Raw genomic sequence first — 17,923 nt, 5'->3', positions numbered from 1 at the left:
TTTTCCTTTAAATAAAACAATAGCTCTGAAATATTGATGAATTCAAGAATCGCTTTTTAAATGTTCAAACATTATGAGGAAAACATTTAACATTTATTTTTGATGATCTAAAACTCACAACATGGAAACAAATTAGGAATCCTGGAGGAAAAGAAGTAATCAACAATGCAACATACGAAAATTTAAACAAGCTTTGCCTTAACTTTCTCAGCAAGATCCAAAAACGATTTTGCCAGCGTTGAATCTGGATTTGTCTCGAAAAAGTCTTCTCCATTGTCAAGAGCTTTTGCAAGTGCTGGTTCCAATGGGAGTTGAGCTAGAAGCTCAAGATTCGAATCTTTGCACATTTGCTCAGCTCCGCCGGTGGATGTTGGGAAGAGGAGAGTTGTATGAGCACAGTTGGGGCATACGAAACGAGCCATGTTCTCAACAACACCAAGAATCGGGACTTTAGTCTTGACGCAGAAGCTGACCTGAAAATAAATTGTTTATCATAATTCTGAAGATGAAATCAACTAATACAAAGACGCGAAGTTTTGCGATTTTTTCTCCAAAAATACAGTACTCGGTCTCAACACGAAAACTGTTCGTTAAATAAAAACTGGTGTGTGCCTTTAAGAAGTACTGTAATTTCAATTTCTCGCTGCTTCGGAATTTTTGTTATAAAAAAATGCAAGTAAATTGGAAAAAAATTATGGAAATTCCGAAGCAACGAAAGTTTTAAATTACAGTACTTTTTAAAGGCGCACACTTTTCGAATATTACAACAAATTTTTCGTGTTGAGACCGGGTACCGTATATTTGGCGTTAAACTTGCAAAAACTTCGCGTATGTGTAATAACTGACAGTGAGTATCAAAAATTTATTCTGAAAACTCTTTTTCAGGGAAAGTTTCAAATTTAAACTCGCCTCTTTTCTGACATCAAGCAATGAAACTTCTTGCGGAGTACTGACAATCAATGCACCATCCAATGGACCTGCTTGCAATAAGAATTGAACAAGAGAAATATGTTCATCAGATGTTCCTGGAGGTGTATCAATCAGCAAATAATCAACCTCTCCCCAATCGACGTCTTTCAGAAATTGCTTGATCATTCCGTTCTTGCGAGCTCCACGCCAAATCACAGCATCGTTCTTGTCACCGAGCAAGAAAGCAATGCTCATCAGGGTCAGATTTGGCTGAATTCCGACAGGAGTCCATCCATCTGCACTGTTATGAACTTCCTCGTCCTCAACTCCCATCATTCTTGGTTGAGATGGTCCACAAATGTCCACGTCAAGAATTGCAACTTGTTTTGATGGATCAGAGGCAAGGGCTCGAGCAAGATTCGATGTGAGAGTACTTTTACCGACTCCTCCTTTTCCACTGAGAATCAGAATCTGTAAAAGAATTTAACAGCTGAAGAATATTTGATAGTAAAGACTAACCTTATGCTTAATTCTGCTGAACCTATCCTGAATCTTCGGCACATCTGCGTCTGGTGGTGGTCCTTGACCAGTAGCACAAGACCCCTGATTTGGACATCCAGCACATCCTGAAGCCTTACCAGCTCCGGCACTTCCAGTTCCCGGGCATCCGGCGTTAGCGTCGTCAGGTACGTCAGACATTTTTTTTTCTGAAAATCGATTGAACAAGAAATCGATTGAACCATTGAGATAATGTGAAACAAAAAGACGAATAATGAGACAATTTTTTGAAGATAACTGGAATTGATAACGTTTGAAAGATTACAATAGATATGAAAATAAAGAGAAAAAGAGAAAACGATTAATGTGATCTTTGATTTTTATTTACCAGGTGAGTTTGATTCACAGGGAAGATGATGACAATTACGAAATTCAAGTAAATATACAACTCGTCACATTCAAACTTTGAAAGAATATCGATTAATCCTGCTCGTTAGGTGAAATAATTGCATGAAGAAAAGAGTGTAAATTTTTAGCTTTGATTGGTCCGACACCAGGACATGCAGAAATTGATGTTTCGGAAGCTGTTGAAATTGCTTGAAGAGTGCCGAAATGGAATAGAAGACTGAAAAGAAAAAATATTGTTCGAGAGAGAGAGAGAGAGAGAGAGAGAGAGAGAGCGTTCGTGGAGCGCGTTTGCATTATTATTTTTTAAGACACTACAAATTTTCAGGAAACTGAATTCCTAAGATGCTTATTTAAATTAGTCTAACTTTATTTATTTTAACAGAAAGTACAATAAGAGAACACAATAACTAGGTTAAAATTACCAAACAGAAAATTTCAAAACTATATCCAAGTAATCTTGTTCAATTATGAGTCATGACAAGGTACCTTAAGGTATCTTCAACTGATTTTTAGGATAAAATTTCACTTGTGTTTTGTTGTTCTCTTACCGATCCGCATCTGTTTTTGTGATACTTCTAGCCGCGGTCAGAAATCCAATGGCAGCTTCTCGATTTCGTCGGCGTTCATCACTCATCGAACTGTCCCCTCCATCGTCAATCGCCTTTTTTCTGAAAATTAATTTTTATTAATTTTGTTATTTCTCAGAGTAAAAATAATTTCGGAGGTAATCGCTTCGAGACCAGCTACGCTGAGAGCGTATAAGACTTTGAAGTACTGTAACGTTAACGATTTTGGTTTTATTTTACGAGCTATCTAACGAAACGAAAGTTTTTTTGTTTCTACTCTGGAGGAAATACTATACTTTTTAGTTAATTTTTTTCGACAACTCAAACTTATTGCAAATTCAATTTTCTACACAATTTGTGTCAGCTATTCTTAACCCTTCCTTTTCTTTCCGAAAATTCTCCCAATTGTTCATCACTTTTCTAGTTTTCTTTCTACTCGGGGTCTACAAAACCCATAAAATTATCCCAAAGTGCTTCCTTCGCCCACAAATTGCTGTTGCTCTCCCAACGTACATAACACAGAAAACGTTTGTTGAAAATAATAAAAGGACGGCCAGATGGGTGTGACGAAGGATAAGCGCTGGTAGAATGCTCATTTGCTGCTCAGTCAAATTTTTACTTGTGGTCCTAGGTCTCATCATAAAATAAACAAAAAGTCGCACAGATTTTCGAAAATTTTAGCCATCTCTTTTTTGGAAGTTTGTGAGCATTTTACACTGTGTTGATTTACGCAGCGTGTGTACTCCTCGAGGAGAAGTGTTCATTTTTTGTAGAGGAACAGTAACAGTATTTTGCTAAAGCTAAAATTATTGATTTCGGATCGTAAAATCGTCCGAAAAAAAGCTAATTTCTTCTCGCAGACTACACGAGTTGCGTAAATCGACACATAAAATATAGGCCACCAGGGCTGTTTTTTCTAGTTTTTAAAGGTTTTTTGGACAAAAAAACAAAAAAACTTTTATAAACACTTTTCCGGTCATTTTCATCTTTTCAAATAAGATTAATTTTTACTAAACATTAAATATTTCGAAGAACCTCCGAAAAAATCGTATTCCGTCCCATTCTTTTGCAAAAAGTAAAAAGTTGTCGAGTGAAACAATATGCAGAACAGATGTGTATTTATGCTCTGTTCTAACTTCCGTCATTTCTTTTTTTTTACATCTTCTACTTTTCTTTTCTTTTTTTTCTGCCGACTTGTGTGTTGTTGTATGTGTTCATTCTAGCAGCAGTTTCTCCAAACATTTATCATCTGCTTTTCTTTTTTTTTCTAGTTCGGAGCTTGGCATTCCCCATCGACATCTTCTCAAATATTACACTTTCATCCCTGGGGCTCCGCCTACTGTTTTTTTGGGAATAAAAATTAAGGCGTCAAAACTTTGTGTCCGTCCGCCTGGAGTCTCATCATGAGCTTCATCATGCCTCACAAATGATGTCGTCTTTTTTGAACAAAAGACGAGGGCTCGCTTGATCGAGTCGCCAAACGAAAAAACTATTGAAAATGGCGAGATTCGGAGAAAAGGCGTGTAATTTCCGATTTCGGTAGTGAGAAACAGAGGGATAGAAGACTTCCAAAAAAAAGAGAAACCTACTTGATCGTGATTTCCTTCTTCTGTGTTGTCTTGAAGAGCTCAATGTACTCGGCAGCCTCCTCAACCTGTCAAATCGAATTTGAGCGTGGAAAGGATTTTTGATACTTTAGGGTTTAGATCCTTCTTAAATCACTTTTTAGTGACGTGTATGACTAGAGGATTTATTGAAATTTTGATATTTTAGTTGGTTTTATAATTTGGAATTTTTCCTTAACAGTTAACTGTAAATAATAATGTTTAGAAATTTTTTCAGAGAAAAATATTAGAAGTTTCAATTCAAAATCTATAACTTTTAGTAAATCCGTGCCTTTTTTCATTTTTATTTTACTTTTTTGGTTTTTTTGGCTAAAATTAAAAAAAATCAGACATGCGAGATTTAGAGGCGAAAATCAGGGCTGTCGTTTTTTTGATGTTTTTTAAAGGTTTTTTTCGGACCAAAAAGAAACTATTTTTCAAAAATTTTATGTTTTAGTTGGTATGATGAAATTTTTTTGGAGAAATTCGATTTTTTGTTTTTTGGTCCAAATTTGAAACAAAATTTTTTTGCGTTTTGTTTTTTGGTCGAAAACTTTTTTTGCGACATCCCTGGCGAGAATACGATTTTTCAGGTTTTTAAAGAAATTAAATTGTTTGTTTATTCGTTAAATTTTTTCAGGTTACAGCCCTGGCGTAGACCTAAATATTTTTATTTTGTATAGTTTAAGAGATAAAATTGCTATATTCTTTCTCAAAAAAGTTTACGGTAGGAATTACTCTGTTCATTTTTAAAAGAATTTTTACTGGTTAATTTTCGAATTTTAATTTTTTTAAAAATTAATTTTGGATTTGGCAATTACCAAATTGTGGAATTACTAGAAATTAAAAAAAATTTTTTTTTGAATGTCCAAAAATGTTTCAGAAAATAATTTTATTTTTAAAAGCGTATCAAAATTTTAGCAGTATTATACTTTTCAGAGCCACTGTTTCCTTTTAAAGTTTTTTTCCAAATTTTTTCAAAACTTTAAATAATATTTACCGTGTAAACAACTACAAAGGTCCATGCTTCACGGAAACAAATCATATTCAGCTCACGAAGAACATGTCTCGGCTCTTCCATGTTGCAATATCCAAGTAGCACCTGAATAAGAGAAAGAAAGCAATTATTTCCTTTTCTTCTATTGTTTCTTCTTTATTCTTTTCATTTCTTCTCTCACCTTGTTTCTATACCGATTCTCAGCATTTCCATTGATTCTTGTATAGACATATTCCGGATGTTGTTTGTGGTACTGAAAAGGTGTGAAATAGTTAATGACACAATTTTAAGTTCAAAAGTCGAAAGTAGGTCCCAAAAGAAGGCAGAGTTATGATAGGCATTCCCTCTATGTTTCGCGGAAATCTTTTATTCAAACAAAAATTCTGGAGGAAAATTTGAAAAGAGAAATAGTGGAGAAAGTGTGTTTACTGTCTGTTTGGTGCGCACCGTTTTCTTTGATTTCCACACGATTTTTCCTTTTTCTCACTTTTTCTTCAATTCTTTTGTGTTCTCTTTGTCCGTATATATGAATCATTATAAAACTAGTATTTTAGTAAGATATTTTCATAATGAAACCTTAAATTTCTGAATTGAAGGCGGAAAATCGGCATTTAGTTTTTGAAATATCAGAAAAGAAAAATTTCGAAAAATCTAAAGTTCCAACTTTAAAAACAAGAATTTCCAACTCTCGCTAATTTTTCTGTTTGAATATTTTCAAGGTGAAAAGCCACGCCCACTTTTCCGTGCCGCACATCTACATTTTTTATCGCAGTTTTTTGATTTTCTGCGGTCTTTTTTTCGCTTAATTTTCGATAGAAGAAAAATCATGTACGCAATTATACAAAAAATTAACAAAAGTACAACTTTTTTCAAATTGAACTATTTTTCCGTTTTTTTTTTGCAATATCTCGGAATTTCGGGCCATTGAAATATACCTTAAAACTGAGATAGACGACACCGAACGTAGGTCCACATTCGAAATCAGGTCCGATGTCTCCCCACTCGTAACGCACGTTTCGTACGTACTTGAGCACCGGGTTGCCTTCTTGTCTTCGTCGATTTACCACAAGTGCTCCACTTCCTCCTATTCCTACGGGTGGATCTGATGATGTTGATGATGATGGGAATTGAGTTCTCTTCTTCATATCCTTTTCATCATCTTCTTCTGCAACAAGATTATTAGTGATATAAGCACTTGTGTGAAAAAGATGAAGAAGAATGCTCAATTTTTAGTAGAAATTGAGATTATAAGGTTTCAATGTTGCATCATCATTGAATATTTATAATTATATTTTTGATATAGTTCTTAACTTTTATCAATTTTTCGATTTCTTTATAGTATAATTTTTATACTATCCAGACGCGAAATTTCGCGCTCAAAAATACGGTACCCGGTCTCGACACGCGTCTTTAAAGATTACTGTAGTTTCATAATCTATGGAACTTTCATCGATTGTTCGTAGTTTTGATCACGATTAATTAATATGTATGTGTTTTTTGTTGTTTTCTGCAAGTTAAAAAAATGCATATATTTTCATCAGAACAATTGGAAAATTCGATGAAAATTCGGCAGAATTTGAAATTACAGTAATTTTTAAAGGAGCACACTTGTTGGCATATAACATCACAATAAGAATAGATCCGAAGGACTTGAATTTGATTCAAATGATTTTTTGGCAATAATAGTTTTATTAGAAAAATCTTAAATCGAAAGTCGAAAGCAGAAAAATGTTATTCAAATAACCCGTTTAATCCATAGAACATACAAATATTGGTCGTTTAGCTCACTGATTCACGAAGGATTATACTCGAATTTTGATTTTGTGTGGATGATGTTGACGTAAATGAAGTCTAAATCATTTTCTAGATTATGAACATTTTAATATAAAGAAATTCGATAATTTTCACCTGGATCAATATGGCTGAATTTATGATTTTTTTTTAATTCACAACTAAATGAGTTTCTAACAACAATTATGTTTATTATTATAATTTTCAAATTCAAGTAATTTTCCGGCATGAGCTTTCAGAAGAATTATTGTGAATGCGTGTGAAACTCTAACATGACAATGTGTCGATTTACGCAGATCGTGTACTCCCCGACGAGAAGTATGCATTCATTTTTGTAGAGGAATTTGCAGTTTCTGGTAGAATGATTGATTTTGGTACTGTAAAATCATCTTCAAATAAGTCCCCTTTTTAACGGGGACAACAAGAGCTGCGTAAATCGACACACAACCATGTTAGAGGTTTTAATGATATTCTTCCTTTTTTTTTAATATGGAGAAGTCTGAAAGCCTGTGATCGAACGTTTACGTTTAATTGGTGGCTCTTTTTTCCAAATATCTCCTAGATGCACTCTTTTTGGTGGTCCAGTTTAGTTGACGTTGATTTCGAAAGAATAAGACGAAAAGCACGAAGAAAAAAAGAAGGAAAGCGGTCAGAGTCCGTCCACTCAACTTCGCAAAACCCAACTTCCCCTATCTTTTCTTTCGCAACTCTTCCCGAAATGGTGTGCATGGCGTGTGTGTGTGAGTGAGTATGTATGCTGCTTGCCTGGCTGGGGCTGCCTAGCTGGCCACTGGCTCTTCCGTCCTCTTCCATTCGCTCACATCCACAAAACTTTCCCGCATTCATCCACCATTGTTTGTGGTGCTTGTCACACAACTTGACGAGCACACCACCAACCGAACCGCACCAGAACCGCTAGAATCTTTCGGAGACAAAAAAGAGAAGAAGAAGAAGACGATAAAGAAAAAGAAGACGTTTTTCTTTGGGTGCTTTTTGCTCTTCTCTCTGTACCGCCCTTCTTTTTTTCTTCTTCCACATACGTGTACATCTTCATGTTGTTTCTCACATGACAACTTGTCTCCTCCTGCGCCACTCCTCCTTCTCTTCTTCGTCTTCCTATTCTAAATTCAATCATGTCGCCGCGTCGAGGAGTCGTCGACTTCTTCTCCCGTGTGTAGCTGTCGCCTCCTTTTTTCTATTATTTGATTCGGCCCCTCCTACTTCTCTTGGAAGAGCCTCCACCTAACTCCTCCTCCTCCACCTTCTTGCATCTTTATTTTCAAATTGGTTCTGACTTGTTCAGAACAACTGTTCTTCAGCCCAACTCCCAAGAGTCTTCATATTGTCTCTCTTTTCGATTGAATTCAATTCGAAATTGTTTATGGGCCGTTTCTTCATGTCCTCCTGGCGTTTCCGTCACATTTTGAGAGAGGCACACCAACGATGTTTTATGAGATGCCCAATCATTTGGTTTCCGCCTACAACCCCCTTTTCTTTTTGTACTTTTATTGCGGATCCTTTTTCCATCTAATACCCTCAATTTCCTTAAAACCATCTTTACCTCAACTTCTTTTATTACTGAATTAATTCCATTTTTACCCTATTTTTTTCGTCTCATCTTGGCAAGTTGGAATCCCAGAGGATCTCAGCGTTTCGCAAAAGATGAATGGAGGTGATAAGTTGATGAGTTTGACAGCTTGCCACTAGCTACTCTGACTTTCAGTACGTGAGATTGTGTATCTATGAATTTTCTCAACTCATATAAGTTCCTCATCTTCTTCTTCAAGTCAGGTGAAAACCGATAAAGTAATGCCGAAAATCAAGAAACAACATAACAGGTGAACTAACTTTTTAATCAAGCTATTAGAAGTTGAGTTCTCAGTTAACTATAACCGCAACTGTCACGTCATGATGTGAAGTTTGAAACTTTTAAACCTTTTTGGTATTTTATGAACGTCACAAACGTAGCTCGTTTTGGTATAATTTATACCAATTATTAGCATAATCTTTCATTTTCTCTATGATCCGTTCCCATCGTTTCTTCTTTTTCTTCGTCGTGGTCCCTGCTTCAAGACCATCGAACTTTTTGGTTCTACTACATAAGACGTTACGAAGATGAAAATGGGAAGATGTAGAAAAGAAAACACGTGAAAATTCCTTAGTATGACTAATCCTTTGATCACCTGTAGATCAGAAATCCAGGTGTTTTGGTGTCACCAAGAAATACAAATTGATCTTCGCAAAGATTTTGAAGATCATTCCTTTTTTTTGATTTATTTATTCCCGTTCGTCACACAATGGTTGCTTATCAGCTTGATAATATCTTGGCAAAAATTCCTTTTCAATAGGTCCATTCTTTTTCTTCATTTTTTCAACTTAATTTAAATTATGAGAAATACAAAGTTCGTGTGAAAACTACACGGAGGCTTCAACAATCGTCGAAAACGCCAAAAAAAAACTCGTCGATCTAGTGACTGGCGGAAATTGGATTAGAGTGCTTTCTTCCACAAGGGATCAACTTGTTGATGGTGACGAGATGATGATGTTCGAAGGTCTAGACCAGGAGCATACAGAAAAAATAATTAGAAAAATCTGTTTGGCACTTTAGACGTTGTAATAAAACCTAGATAAGGTTTTCTAAATTTTAATCTGCGATCAAAACAGGTATTTAATTTAAAAAAGAAATTTCTAGAAATTCTCTGAAAAAATTATATTTTGGCATTCAAAATTTTGAAAATTAAATTTCAGATTTTGAAATTACAGTAACCTTTAGGGATCACACCATTTTGCAATCAACAACAAATTGTCGTGTCGAGACCGGGTACAGTACTTCCGACGCGAAATTCCGCGTTTGTGTAATATAATTTTTTAACCACAGTTTAGGATGTAACCAGCTGCAGCTGAAAATCATCCATTCAAGACTATCGTTTGTATTCTGGAAGGGTGTGCATAAAGCCATTTCATCTAGCTTTCTTCAGTCGGCGGATGATCCTTATCCCCCTCTCTGATAACATTCTTCTGTTTTTTCTCGAATTCCATAAAGCCTCCGAGATGACGACGAAGATAAAACCATATTCACTGGTATTCTTTTATTTTAGGGATATAATGAATTGAGGATGAAGCAGAAAATATATGAGAATAGAAAGTAGTAGATGACAAATATCGTTTTTCATTTCTATCCTTCGCTCATATTATTTCCTCGATACCTATGGAGACAAAACTCTAGAATCATTTTGTTCCACGCATAGACCGAAGGAATAAGAGGCGTCAGTTAGGAGAAGGTCCCACCCTCTTCTTTTTCTTTTTCTCTTCTTGGCGGCCCTTCTCTTCCATAACAACTCTATTTTGTCAGTAACAGAGGCAGAAGACGTCAGGCCTTCTCTTTCTCTTCTATCTGCCTGACTTGCTCGAAAACTGAACCAGCAGTAGAAGCATCAGAGCAAAGGCGGAGCTCTCTCTTTCTCTCAATTTTCTCGTCTCCGCTCTGTCGCTGACACTGGCCATTCTCTCTAGTGTCACACTGGAAAGTGACTGACTACGTCCAGCGGGGGCAAAAGAGGCCTCCGGGCTGTCGCTTTTTCTCTCTTGAAGCTCCTTCTCTGTGCTCTATTGCTCAACCTTTCTCTCGACTCCTTCTCCTCCAGAGAGCTCGCCGAGCACTGCCACAGCGCACTCCGCCCCCAATTTTCCATTCCATTGCGCGCTTTTTACATCGTTTTCCATTTACTTCACACGGAAAAGGAGTCCCTCAACACCACCATTACCACATTTTCATTGTGAGACCTCTTTCACGGTATAGGTAAATAGTTACGTTCATATTTAATGATCAGCCAATTCCCGCCAAATTGTCTTGTTTGTTGTTTGCGACAACTTTTGCAAGGTTTTAGTTCAACTTCTTTATTGCAAAACACAAGCATCGTATCTTTTTTTCTCACTTCTGACGTTTTAGGAAGATACTTTTATTATCCGTCTCTGTTTTATTTCCCCGTAGCCTATGGATACCAAGAATCCGTTAGGATAAGGGGAGGTAGGCTAAATAAAAAATGCGTTTTATGGTCACATGCCCCGCATTTTTCATCTGTTTTCCTGTGCAATGACGGAGGGAGAGAGAAAAATGGGAGAGAATCGCAGCATAACACACCGTTGGTCGCTGTCGGTGCTTTTTTGGAGTGAATTCGTCAATGCGTGGCGGCCCGTCTTTGAAGTTTTTTTATGGATTCAATTATTGAAAACAGTTTATGTCTGTCATTTCTCTTTTGACTTTTTCAACGGGTATGAGCCCTTTTTTATCAACATTTTGAGGTAACTTTTTTATGATACCGCATGTCGATTCGTTTTTTAAAAAATTATTTAGTTATTCTTCAAAAATATAAAATGCTTCATAACTGTATAATCAAGAACCTTACTATGATATGATCGTAGTCCTCGGCGTGTTCAGAGAATATTATAATCGTAGAGCAAACACAAATACTTGTCAAAGAGACGCCCAACTGATAATAATTAACAAGATTGTTCTCTCCCCCTAACATTTATCATATTATCATTTTCTTACTGAAGCACACTCGTTCACAATAGGAAATCGCGAAGAACATAATAATAATTATTTTCCTTATTTTTCCGATTATGATGATTGAGCGGACAGAGCAAGTGAGTCGGGTTAAACAGGAATAGGTCATAAGACTCGTCTTCCCGGCCATTTCAGTAGCTCCTTTTGCGGAGTTCAAGCATGCTATGAGTCCATTAACCCCGGGACTCCTCCTTCTATTCCTCTTGTGGAAAACGGGGGTCGCGGGCCCATTTTTCCGTGCTCGGATTCTAGCCTTTTCTTCTCGCCTCTTCGATCAAATTTCGTCTTGTTTACACCCTCTCCTCCCCCGCCACGGCGTGTTGTCCTCCTGGGGCCACACACACTTCCAAGCATTTTCGGACCAGAAGAGCGATTCCTTAGAGTTTGTCTAGGCATCTGTTTCCGGATGTGAAACACACGTGCCAAATTTTTCTTTTATGATTTATTGAAATTTGAATTTTTATACCTTAAAAATCTAAATTTGTTGTTCTCTCTATTAATTCGATGGTCTTCATTTTTGTTCACAGTCAAGTTCATTTTGCAATATTCCTTGCTTTATCGAAATTTCCTTGAGTTTGTCTTCTTATCACACCTCTTCTCTCCAACACTTTTTATGTGTGCCAACGTGGCCGTAGGTCTATCACCATCGTCCGTCATTTTGCATGCGTCATCGAGCACTACCAGAAACTCGAAAGAGAGAGAGAGAGAGATTGATGCAAAGACACGGCGCCGAAAGTGGCGCTTATTAGCAATTCTGGTGTATGTATGTATGTATTTCTGTGTGTGTATGTAGTACTGGCCATGGTGAGAATATGTGTATATGTGTGTGGTTGTGCTCATCTGAATATCCATTTCACATCAGCAGCCATCGTGTCTTTCACACTTTCCCATTTCGAACATTTCTCTTTTTGAAATGGAATTCTTTATGTTTCCTCAAAAGCTTCAAGTGTCAAGTTATAAGACTCGAGTTGCACATACAATATGCCTCATATTTCTAGAAATTGAGATGGTTTATGATGACATCTAATTTCGGGTTTTCTCGATGGAAAGAGGACAAAATTATAATGTAAAACCAAAATATACTTGCTCGTCGAGCAGACGATATTGGTTATTGATAAGGACAAAAATTTGAGTCAATTCACTTTTCGAACTATCTTAAGTTGAAATGCGACCCACAATTATTTCTGATCCTTGCTTTTTCGAGGTGGGTACAGGTCGGTAATGTCGAGGAATGACAAAGGTTTACCACAAAGTTAATTTCTTGATAAGTTTGTAAGTGTTACTTCAATGTATTCTAGACTATAGGATTGTTTGTTGACTTTTGCATAGCTACTGCTAACTAGTCAATAAACTGAAGATTCGTAGACTAGATTGAACCATATTTGGTAGATTCTGGCAGTTTCACCAAACCTCTAGATCTATAGATTTGGATTACTGTTATTGTTCATGTTTCTGCGACTTCTTCCTCTTTCATCTTCCTGCTGCGTCTCGTCTGCTTTAATGATTTCTCCTAAACACTCATCCGTCACTCACAACACTCACTCCTCACGCACGCATACACCATCATCGATTTGTAGGCTTCCATGAGCGAAGAGACAGACGACAGTGAGACGGCAGTGAGCGGGCGCGTCTGACGGCGCCGTTTAGTGCATATAACATGCTCTTCATCATATTCTTTTTCGCCCCATATCAATTCAGGGGCGCCTCCTTTTCCTCTTTACCACCCCGCTCCTCGTTATTTTTATTATTCATTCAATTCCCTTGTCTCTCTCTCTCTCTCTCTGTATCTCATTTTCTTTCCATTTCTGACTATATCTACATAGCTTTATGTATCATTTTCTTATCAATTGCCTTCTTAAAAATATTCTGTTTTGTTACATGAATTTCTCGTTTTTTTGCAGCCCTACACTACACCTAGAAGACGAATAAGCCCAAACCATGGGAATCAAGGGTTCCAAGCCAAAACTCTCCAAAGAGGATTTGGAGTTTTTGAAAAAGAACACAAATTTCACCGAAGAGCAGATCAAAGAATGGTATAAAGGATTTGTGGTAAGTTTTTCGTTTTTTGGCTTGAAACGATAAAAGCTGACATGATTCTGTAAAATTTTGCAATTTTCAGCAAGATTGTCCGAAAGGCCACTTAACCAAGGAGCAGTTCATAAAGGTGTATAAGGATTTCTTCCCGTCAGGTTCTGCAGAAGGATTCTGTGAACATGTATTCCGAACATTCGACACGGATAACTCGGGTTTTATCGACTTCAAAGAATTTTTATTGGCAATTAATGTGACGAGTTCCGGAACGCCCGAGCAGAAACTTGAATGGGCTTTCCGTATGTACGATATTGATGGAAATGGTACGATAGACGAGAAGGAAATGATCAAGATTATTGAGGTGAGCTTTTTTCAATCAGAAACAAAAGAAAACGGAATTATTTCCCTTCTTTGAAAAGTGTCAAGTGTCACTTTTAATCGTCATCCTAAAAATAAATTCTTCAGGCCATCTATGAAATGCTCGGCCCAGAAGTGACAAAATCTGCTGACGACTCTCCAAGAAAGAGAGCCAAGATGATCTTCGAGAAGATGGATGTTAACAATGATAAAGAGCTGACATTGAAGGAATTCGTTGACGGCTGCCTTGCTGATAAGGAGCTCTTCCAAATTTTGACCAATGAAGTCAAGAAGTAAACGAACTTTCTTTCAAGTTTTTTGCCCTAAAATTGTTTTGTCTAATATTATTTGCTCTTAATTCTCTCACGATCCGCTGTGATTCCTTCCTGAAGTTCGTCCTCCTCGTCTCCCTGTCTCCCGCGAAGCATTCCAGCCGTCTCCCCATAATCCCGGAAAGTTTATTTCTTCTCCACAGACACACACACTTCGTTGCCATTAATTTTTGCTCCCTACTTACCAGCCTGTAGTAGTGTTTATTTAATATCGACCACAGCTTCTTTTTTCTTTATTCGTCGTTTTTGTGCTCTCTTCTTTTTCATTTTCTCCTTCTTCCGTCTAACCACAGACTCAAAAAATTATCACTAATCCATTACTAGACGACGGATTAGAGTCTTCTCCTCTCTGCCTTTCAAATTCTTTCTCTATACTCCTTCCCAAATCCCTTCAATAATCGATCGATGTGTGTACCTAGGTACCGTACCCCATGTAGCTTTTTTGCCTCTTGTCACTCCACTTTCCTTAACAGCTCGGTTAAAACTCAAAGCTCTTGCACTTTTCCTTTATGCGAAATCAAATTTTTATATTATTATTATTATTATTTGAAAATTTGAATAATAAGAAAATAAGTTGTATGCGGTAAATTATTATTTTTAATTCTTTTCTTCATTTTTTTCCTTCTCTCGTTCCACCTCTCTTGACTTCATTTGTCTCCATTCTCAGTTTTCACCCATATATAATTTCATATAAAATAAAATCTGTGTAAATTTTAAACCAAGTTTCATTGGCTTTCTCTCGAATTTCGATTTTCGCATCATTTCAATTTCAATTTCACTGCACACAGAACCCTGGTCCCAAGATGTTAACCTATTTGCCGAGTCTCAAATGGCCACATAGGTAATTCAATCTAATTTTCCCGAGCTCGCCCTCCTCGTCTTGTCGTCCGCGTGTGCTCATCATCGTCCTTCAAATCCGATTACGTGGTGTGGCAACAACGAGACGAAGCATAAGAAGTAGAAGAAGAAAAGGAAGAAGCTTCACATGATCAACGTCTTTTATTTCGAAACATATACGGTAATAGGCCCGAAAGACAGTCGAGACCGATTTGTCAGGGTCAATTTTTTTGTTGCTCTTTTTCTTATATTTTGTAGCTCCAAGTGCCAACATCATAAATACCGAATGCGAAGTGTCTAGAACCTCTTCATTCTTCTGAATCTCTCCTTCTCTCCCACTTTCGCCTTCTGGTCGTTCATGTTTCATTTATCAGCCAGTTTCCTTGTGCTCCCCCACTTGGCCTGTTGCTAGCTCAAGACCTACACCATCACATGCTTGGAAACGGAAATGAAGAACTTGTATGGAGGAATCTGCATTTGGGGGTTGCGACGAGAGGTAGTTGACGGTGGGTGCAGGTTGTTGAGAGAATGACACGGGGAAATTGAGAAGTATTTGAAAATGATAAGAAGCGAGCCACAAGACCCACGTCTTGTTTTATTAATAGATTCAAATGAGGAGAACGGAATTGCACAACATCAACAACTTTTTCAGCCCGGGTTGATAGCAAACTTTAAAAAATGTACGTCATCCTACATTTCAAAATTCGAATCTGACAGAGATGCCGTATGGTACGCCTAAAGATGTCGCCACGCAAACATCGAATTACTGTAACTCGTGATAATTTACGGGCTGATAATATTCTGAGGACTTCGTTTCAAAACTTTCTACTACTATTAAATTCGAAAAAAATATGATTTCATGAGTTACAGTAACCCGTTGTCATCGTGGTGAGACTTTTGCACACAGTATATGATAAAAATCCTTATTTTCAGAAGCCTAGGTAAGAGTCCGAACTTTTTTTTGAAAGTTAATAGAATCCACGTTCTCCAACTACGGTAGTGCCGTTTTACATCATCATCATCATCTGGCTCCAGATGCAACCATTGCCGACAAAGCTACGCTTGTCGTAAATCATTGTGTTCGTTCCATTGATAATTGCCCGTTTTGATGAAGGTTCTTGCGAAACGTAACGTTTTTTTGTCTTCTCTTCTCATCTGACGGCGGTAAACCTAGTCCGAAATGATGCATTAATCTCGTCGCCATCATGCTTCTTCTGGAGTCCCGCACCATTAAACGCCTCCTTTTCGGGTCCTTCTTTTCTTTTTTTTTTCGTAGTCTTTTCCGGTTCGCCTTCTTTCCGTCTCGTTGTCGTCTTTCTCGGGGGACCCATCAAAAATGGTTTCTTTTTTGAGGAAAACGAAAGAAAAAGAAAGAAGACGACGGCAAAGACGAGAATAACTGGAGTGAAAGGATAAGAAGAAGAGATGGAGAAGCACAATCTGGGAGATACCCGAAGATGAGATGAAACAGAAGGAAGGAGAAAGTGAGTTGAGACGAAGGCGATGGTGGGATGTGTGGAATGTATTCTCAAATATTGAACGTCGTCTAGTTCTTCGGGGGATTGAACTGGTATGGGTAAACATTTACGAACAGGACCAACACATTTCTCTGGAGAATCTCAAGTATCGGACGAAAAACAAACAATATGAATTGACAGCTGAACTAAAATTGGAAATTTTTGAAAATCTTAGGGTGACAGAGAACTGGATTCTCAGTATTTTGAAGGAACAAGGAATATTAACTACCAATTAAATATGAAAAACTCAGCAAACTTTTCAGAATTAAAAACGGTCAAGTGTCGATTTACGCAGACTTTGTTCTCCATTTGTTTTTTGCAGGGAACTTTGAGATATACCGCTTGATTTTACTACTTTGGCCAATTATTCGAAAAATCAAAATATTAATTCTTTACTTATCTATAGTGTTTTGGGTGAAACTCAATGAATTTAATTTACCGTTTGAAAACTACTGGAAACGAAAATTTAAAGATTTTTTAAAACGAGAAATTCATACATTTTCTCCTAACGCGCCATAAATAAGAATTGAATTGGAAATATGAATCAAGCCTTTTCCGATTTTTTGAAAATCGAAAAACGAGATATTTCGAAAAAACATTGAATTTTAGGAAAATCACTTTAAACTTTGGTCATTTTTTTAAAACTTTTTTTTTTAGAAAAAAAGTGTTTTTTTAATTGTTTTTTTTTCATCCAAATAAAAAAAAAATGCTGCAATTTTGTTGATTTTCGAAACATTTTTTTACGATTTTTGGATTTTCAAGACCTCCTCCTAGTTATGAATGCCAAGTACAAGAAGAGCCTGAAATCAAGAATTTTTATTATAATTTATTAAACTATAATTTTTTAGCAAGACAAATTCACAATCTTCCTCGGGGAGTACACGAGCTGCGTAAATCGACACAACATTTTTGTTGGATAGGAACGTGAACCTTTACTAGTTATCGACGTGAGCAAAGGGTCACTGTGAACTCTTCTTGTATTTTGAATTATTTCCACACTTCTCCGGTTTAACTAATAAACCTTCTTATTATTCTCTATCGTCGTCACGACACAACAATTTTTTTTCTATTTTCAAATACAACTTAATTGTTCCGATTAGAAAAAAAAATCCATTTTACTATTTATTTTACCTACAAGTTGGCCCAAACGTCTAAATTTTTCATTCATCACGAAGCACACATGGGACATTGTTTATTCCTTCTCTCAACCACAACCACACAAATGTACACCTTTTCACTCTTTTTTAGTTGACTCTTTCCCGTGTACAAGAGAGAAAGAGTAACAAGTCTTTTGTCCGCTTCAACGCGTCCCAAATCAAATTTTCAACCGACCGAGGGAGGGAGGGACCACGTACTTATTTTGGCTCCTCGAGTATATTTGCCGCCGTAAAAGGGATCACAAACCTGCTTTTCGGCTCTTCTCAGTTGTCGACATCAGTGACTCCTCCGTGTGCTTCATCCTAATCCAATCTGTGTGAAGCTATGCTAAGAATTCTTTTTTTTTCTGTC

General features: G+C 36.9%; 3 protein-coding genes and 3 non-coding genes across 6 annotated transcripts; 4 read left to right on the top strand and 2 right to left on the bottom strand.

The window, feature by feature from the left end:
- Positions 1-80: 80 nt before the first annotated feature.
- Positions 81-1,616, bottom strand: nubp-1 (Cytosolic Fe-S cluster assembly factor NUBP1 homolog). Its single transcript, NM_060252.8, has 3 exons — positions 1,429-1,616; positions 910-1,380; positions 81-473 (listed from the first exon to the last, which is right to left on the bottom strand). Exons 1-3 carry the CDS (start codon positions 1,606-1,608, stop codon positions 183-185), a joined length of 942 nt encoding a protein of 313 aa, NP_492653.2. The 5' UTR covers positions 1,609-1,616; the 3' UTR covers positions 81-182.
- A 160-nt stretch (positions 1,617-1,776) lies between these two features.
- On the bottom strand, positions 1,777-17,884 carry ercc-1 (ERCC1-like central domain-containing protein). Its single transcript, NM_001383709.3, has 7 exons — positions 17,819-17,884; positions 5,918-6,147; positions 5,164-5,235; positions 4,986-5,087; positions 3,971-4,035; positions 2,364-2,483; positions 1,777-2,032 (listed from the first exon to the last, which is right to left on the bottom strand). Exons 1-7 carry the CDS (start codon positions 17,871-17,873, stop codon positions 1,888-1,890), a joined length of 789 nt encoding a protein of 262 aa, NP_001369985.1. The 5' UTR covers positions 17,874-17,884; the 3' UTR covers positions 1,777-1,887.
- Positions 7,835-8,053, top strand: F10G8.11. The gene has a single exon (NR_050475.1). It is a non-coding gene; the product is annotated as an Unclassified non-coding RNA F10G8.11 (non-coding RNA).
- Positions 10,218-10,415, top strand: F10G8.12. The gene has a single exon (NR_050474.1). It is a non-coding gene; the product is annotated as an Unclassified non-coding RNA F10G8.12 (non-coding RNA).
- ncs-2 (Neuronal calcium sensor 2) lies at positions 13,242-14,778 on the top strand. Its single transcript, NM_001381187.1, has 3 exons — positions 13,242-13,389; positions 13,460-13,732; positions 13,837-14,778. Exons 1-3 carry the CDS (start codon positions 13,279-13,281, stop codon positions 14,023-14,025), a joined length of 573 nt encoding a protein of 190 aa, NP_001366858.1. The 5' UTR covers positions 13,242-13,278; the 3' UTR covers positions 14,026-14,778.
- On the top strand, positions 14,868-15,013 carry F10G8.10. The gene has a single exon (NR_050473.1). It is a non-coding gene; the product is annotated as an Unclassified non-coding RNA F10G8.10 (non-coding RNA).
- Positions 17,885-17,923: the final 39 nt, after the last annotated feature.

The sequence above is a fragment of the Caenorhabditis elegans genome, chromosome I, assembly GCF_000002985.6.
Source record: "Caenorhabditis elegans chromosome I".
NCBI lineage: Eukaryota > Metazoa > Nematoda > Chromadorea > Rhabditida > Rhabditidae > Caenorhabditis > Caenorhabditis elegans.
Note: the sequence above shows the minus strand (reverse complement) of the source record. Positions and strands in the feature narration are given on the sequence as shown.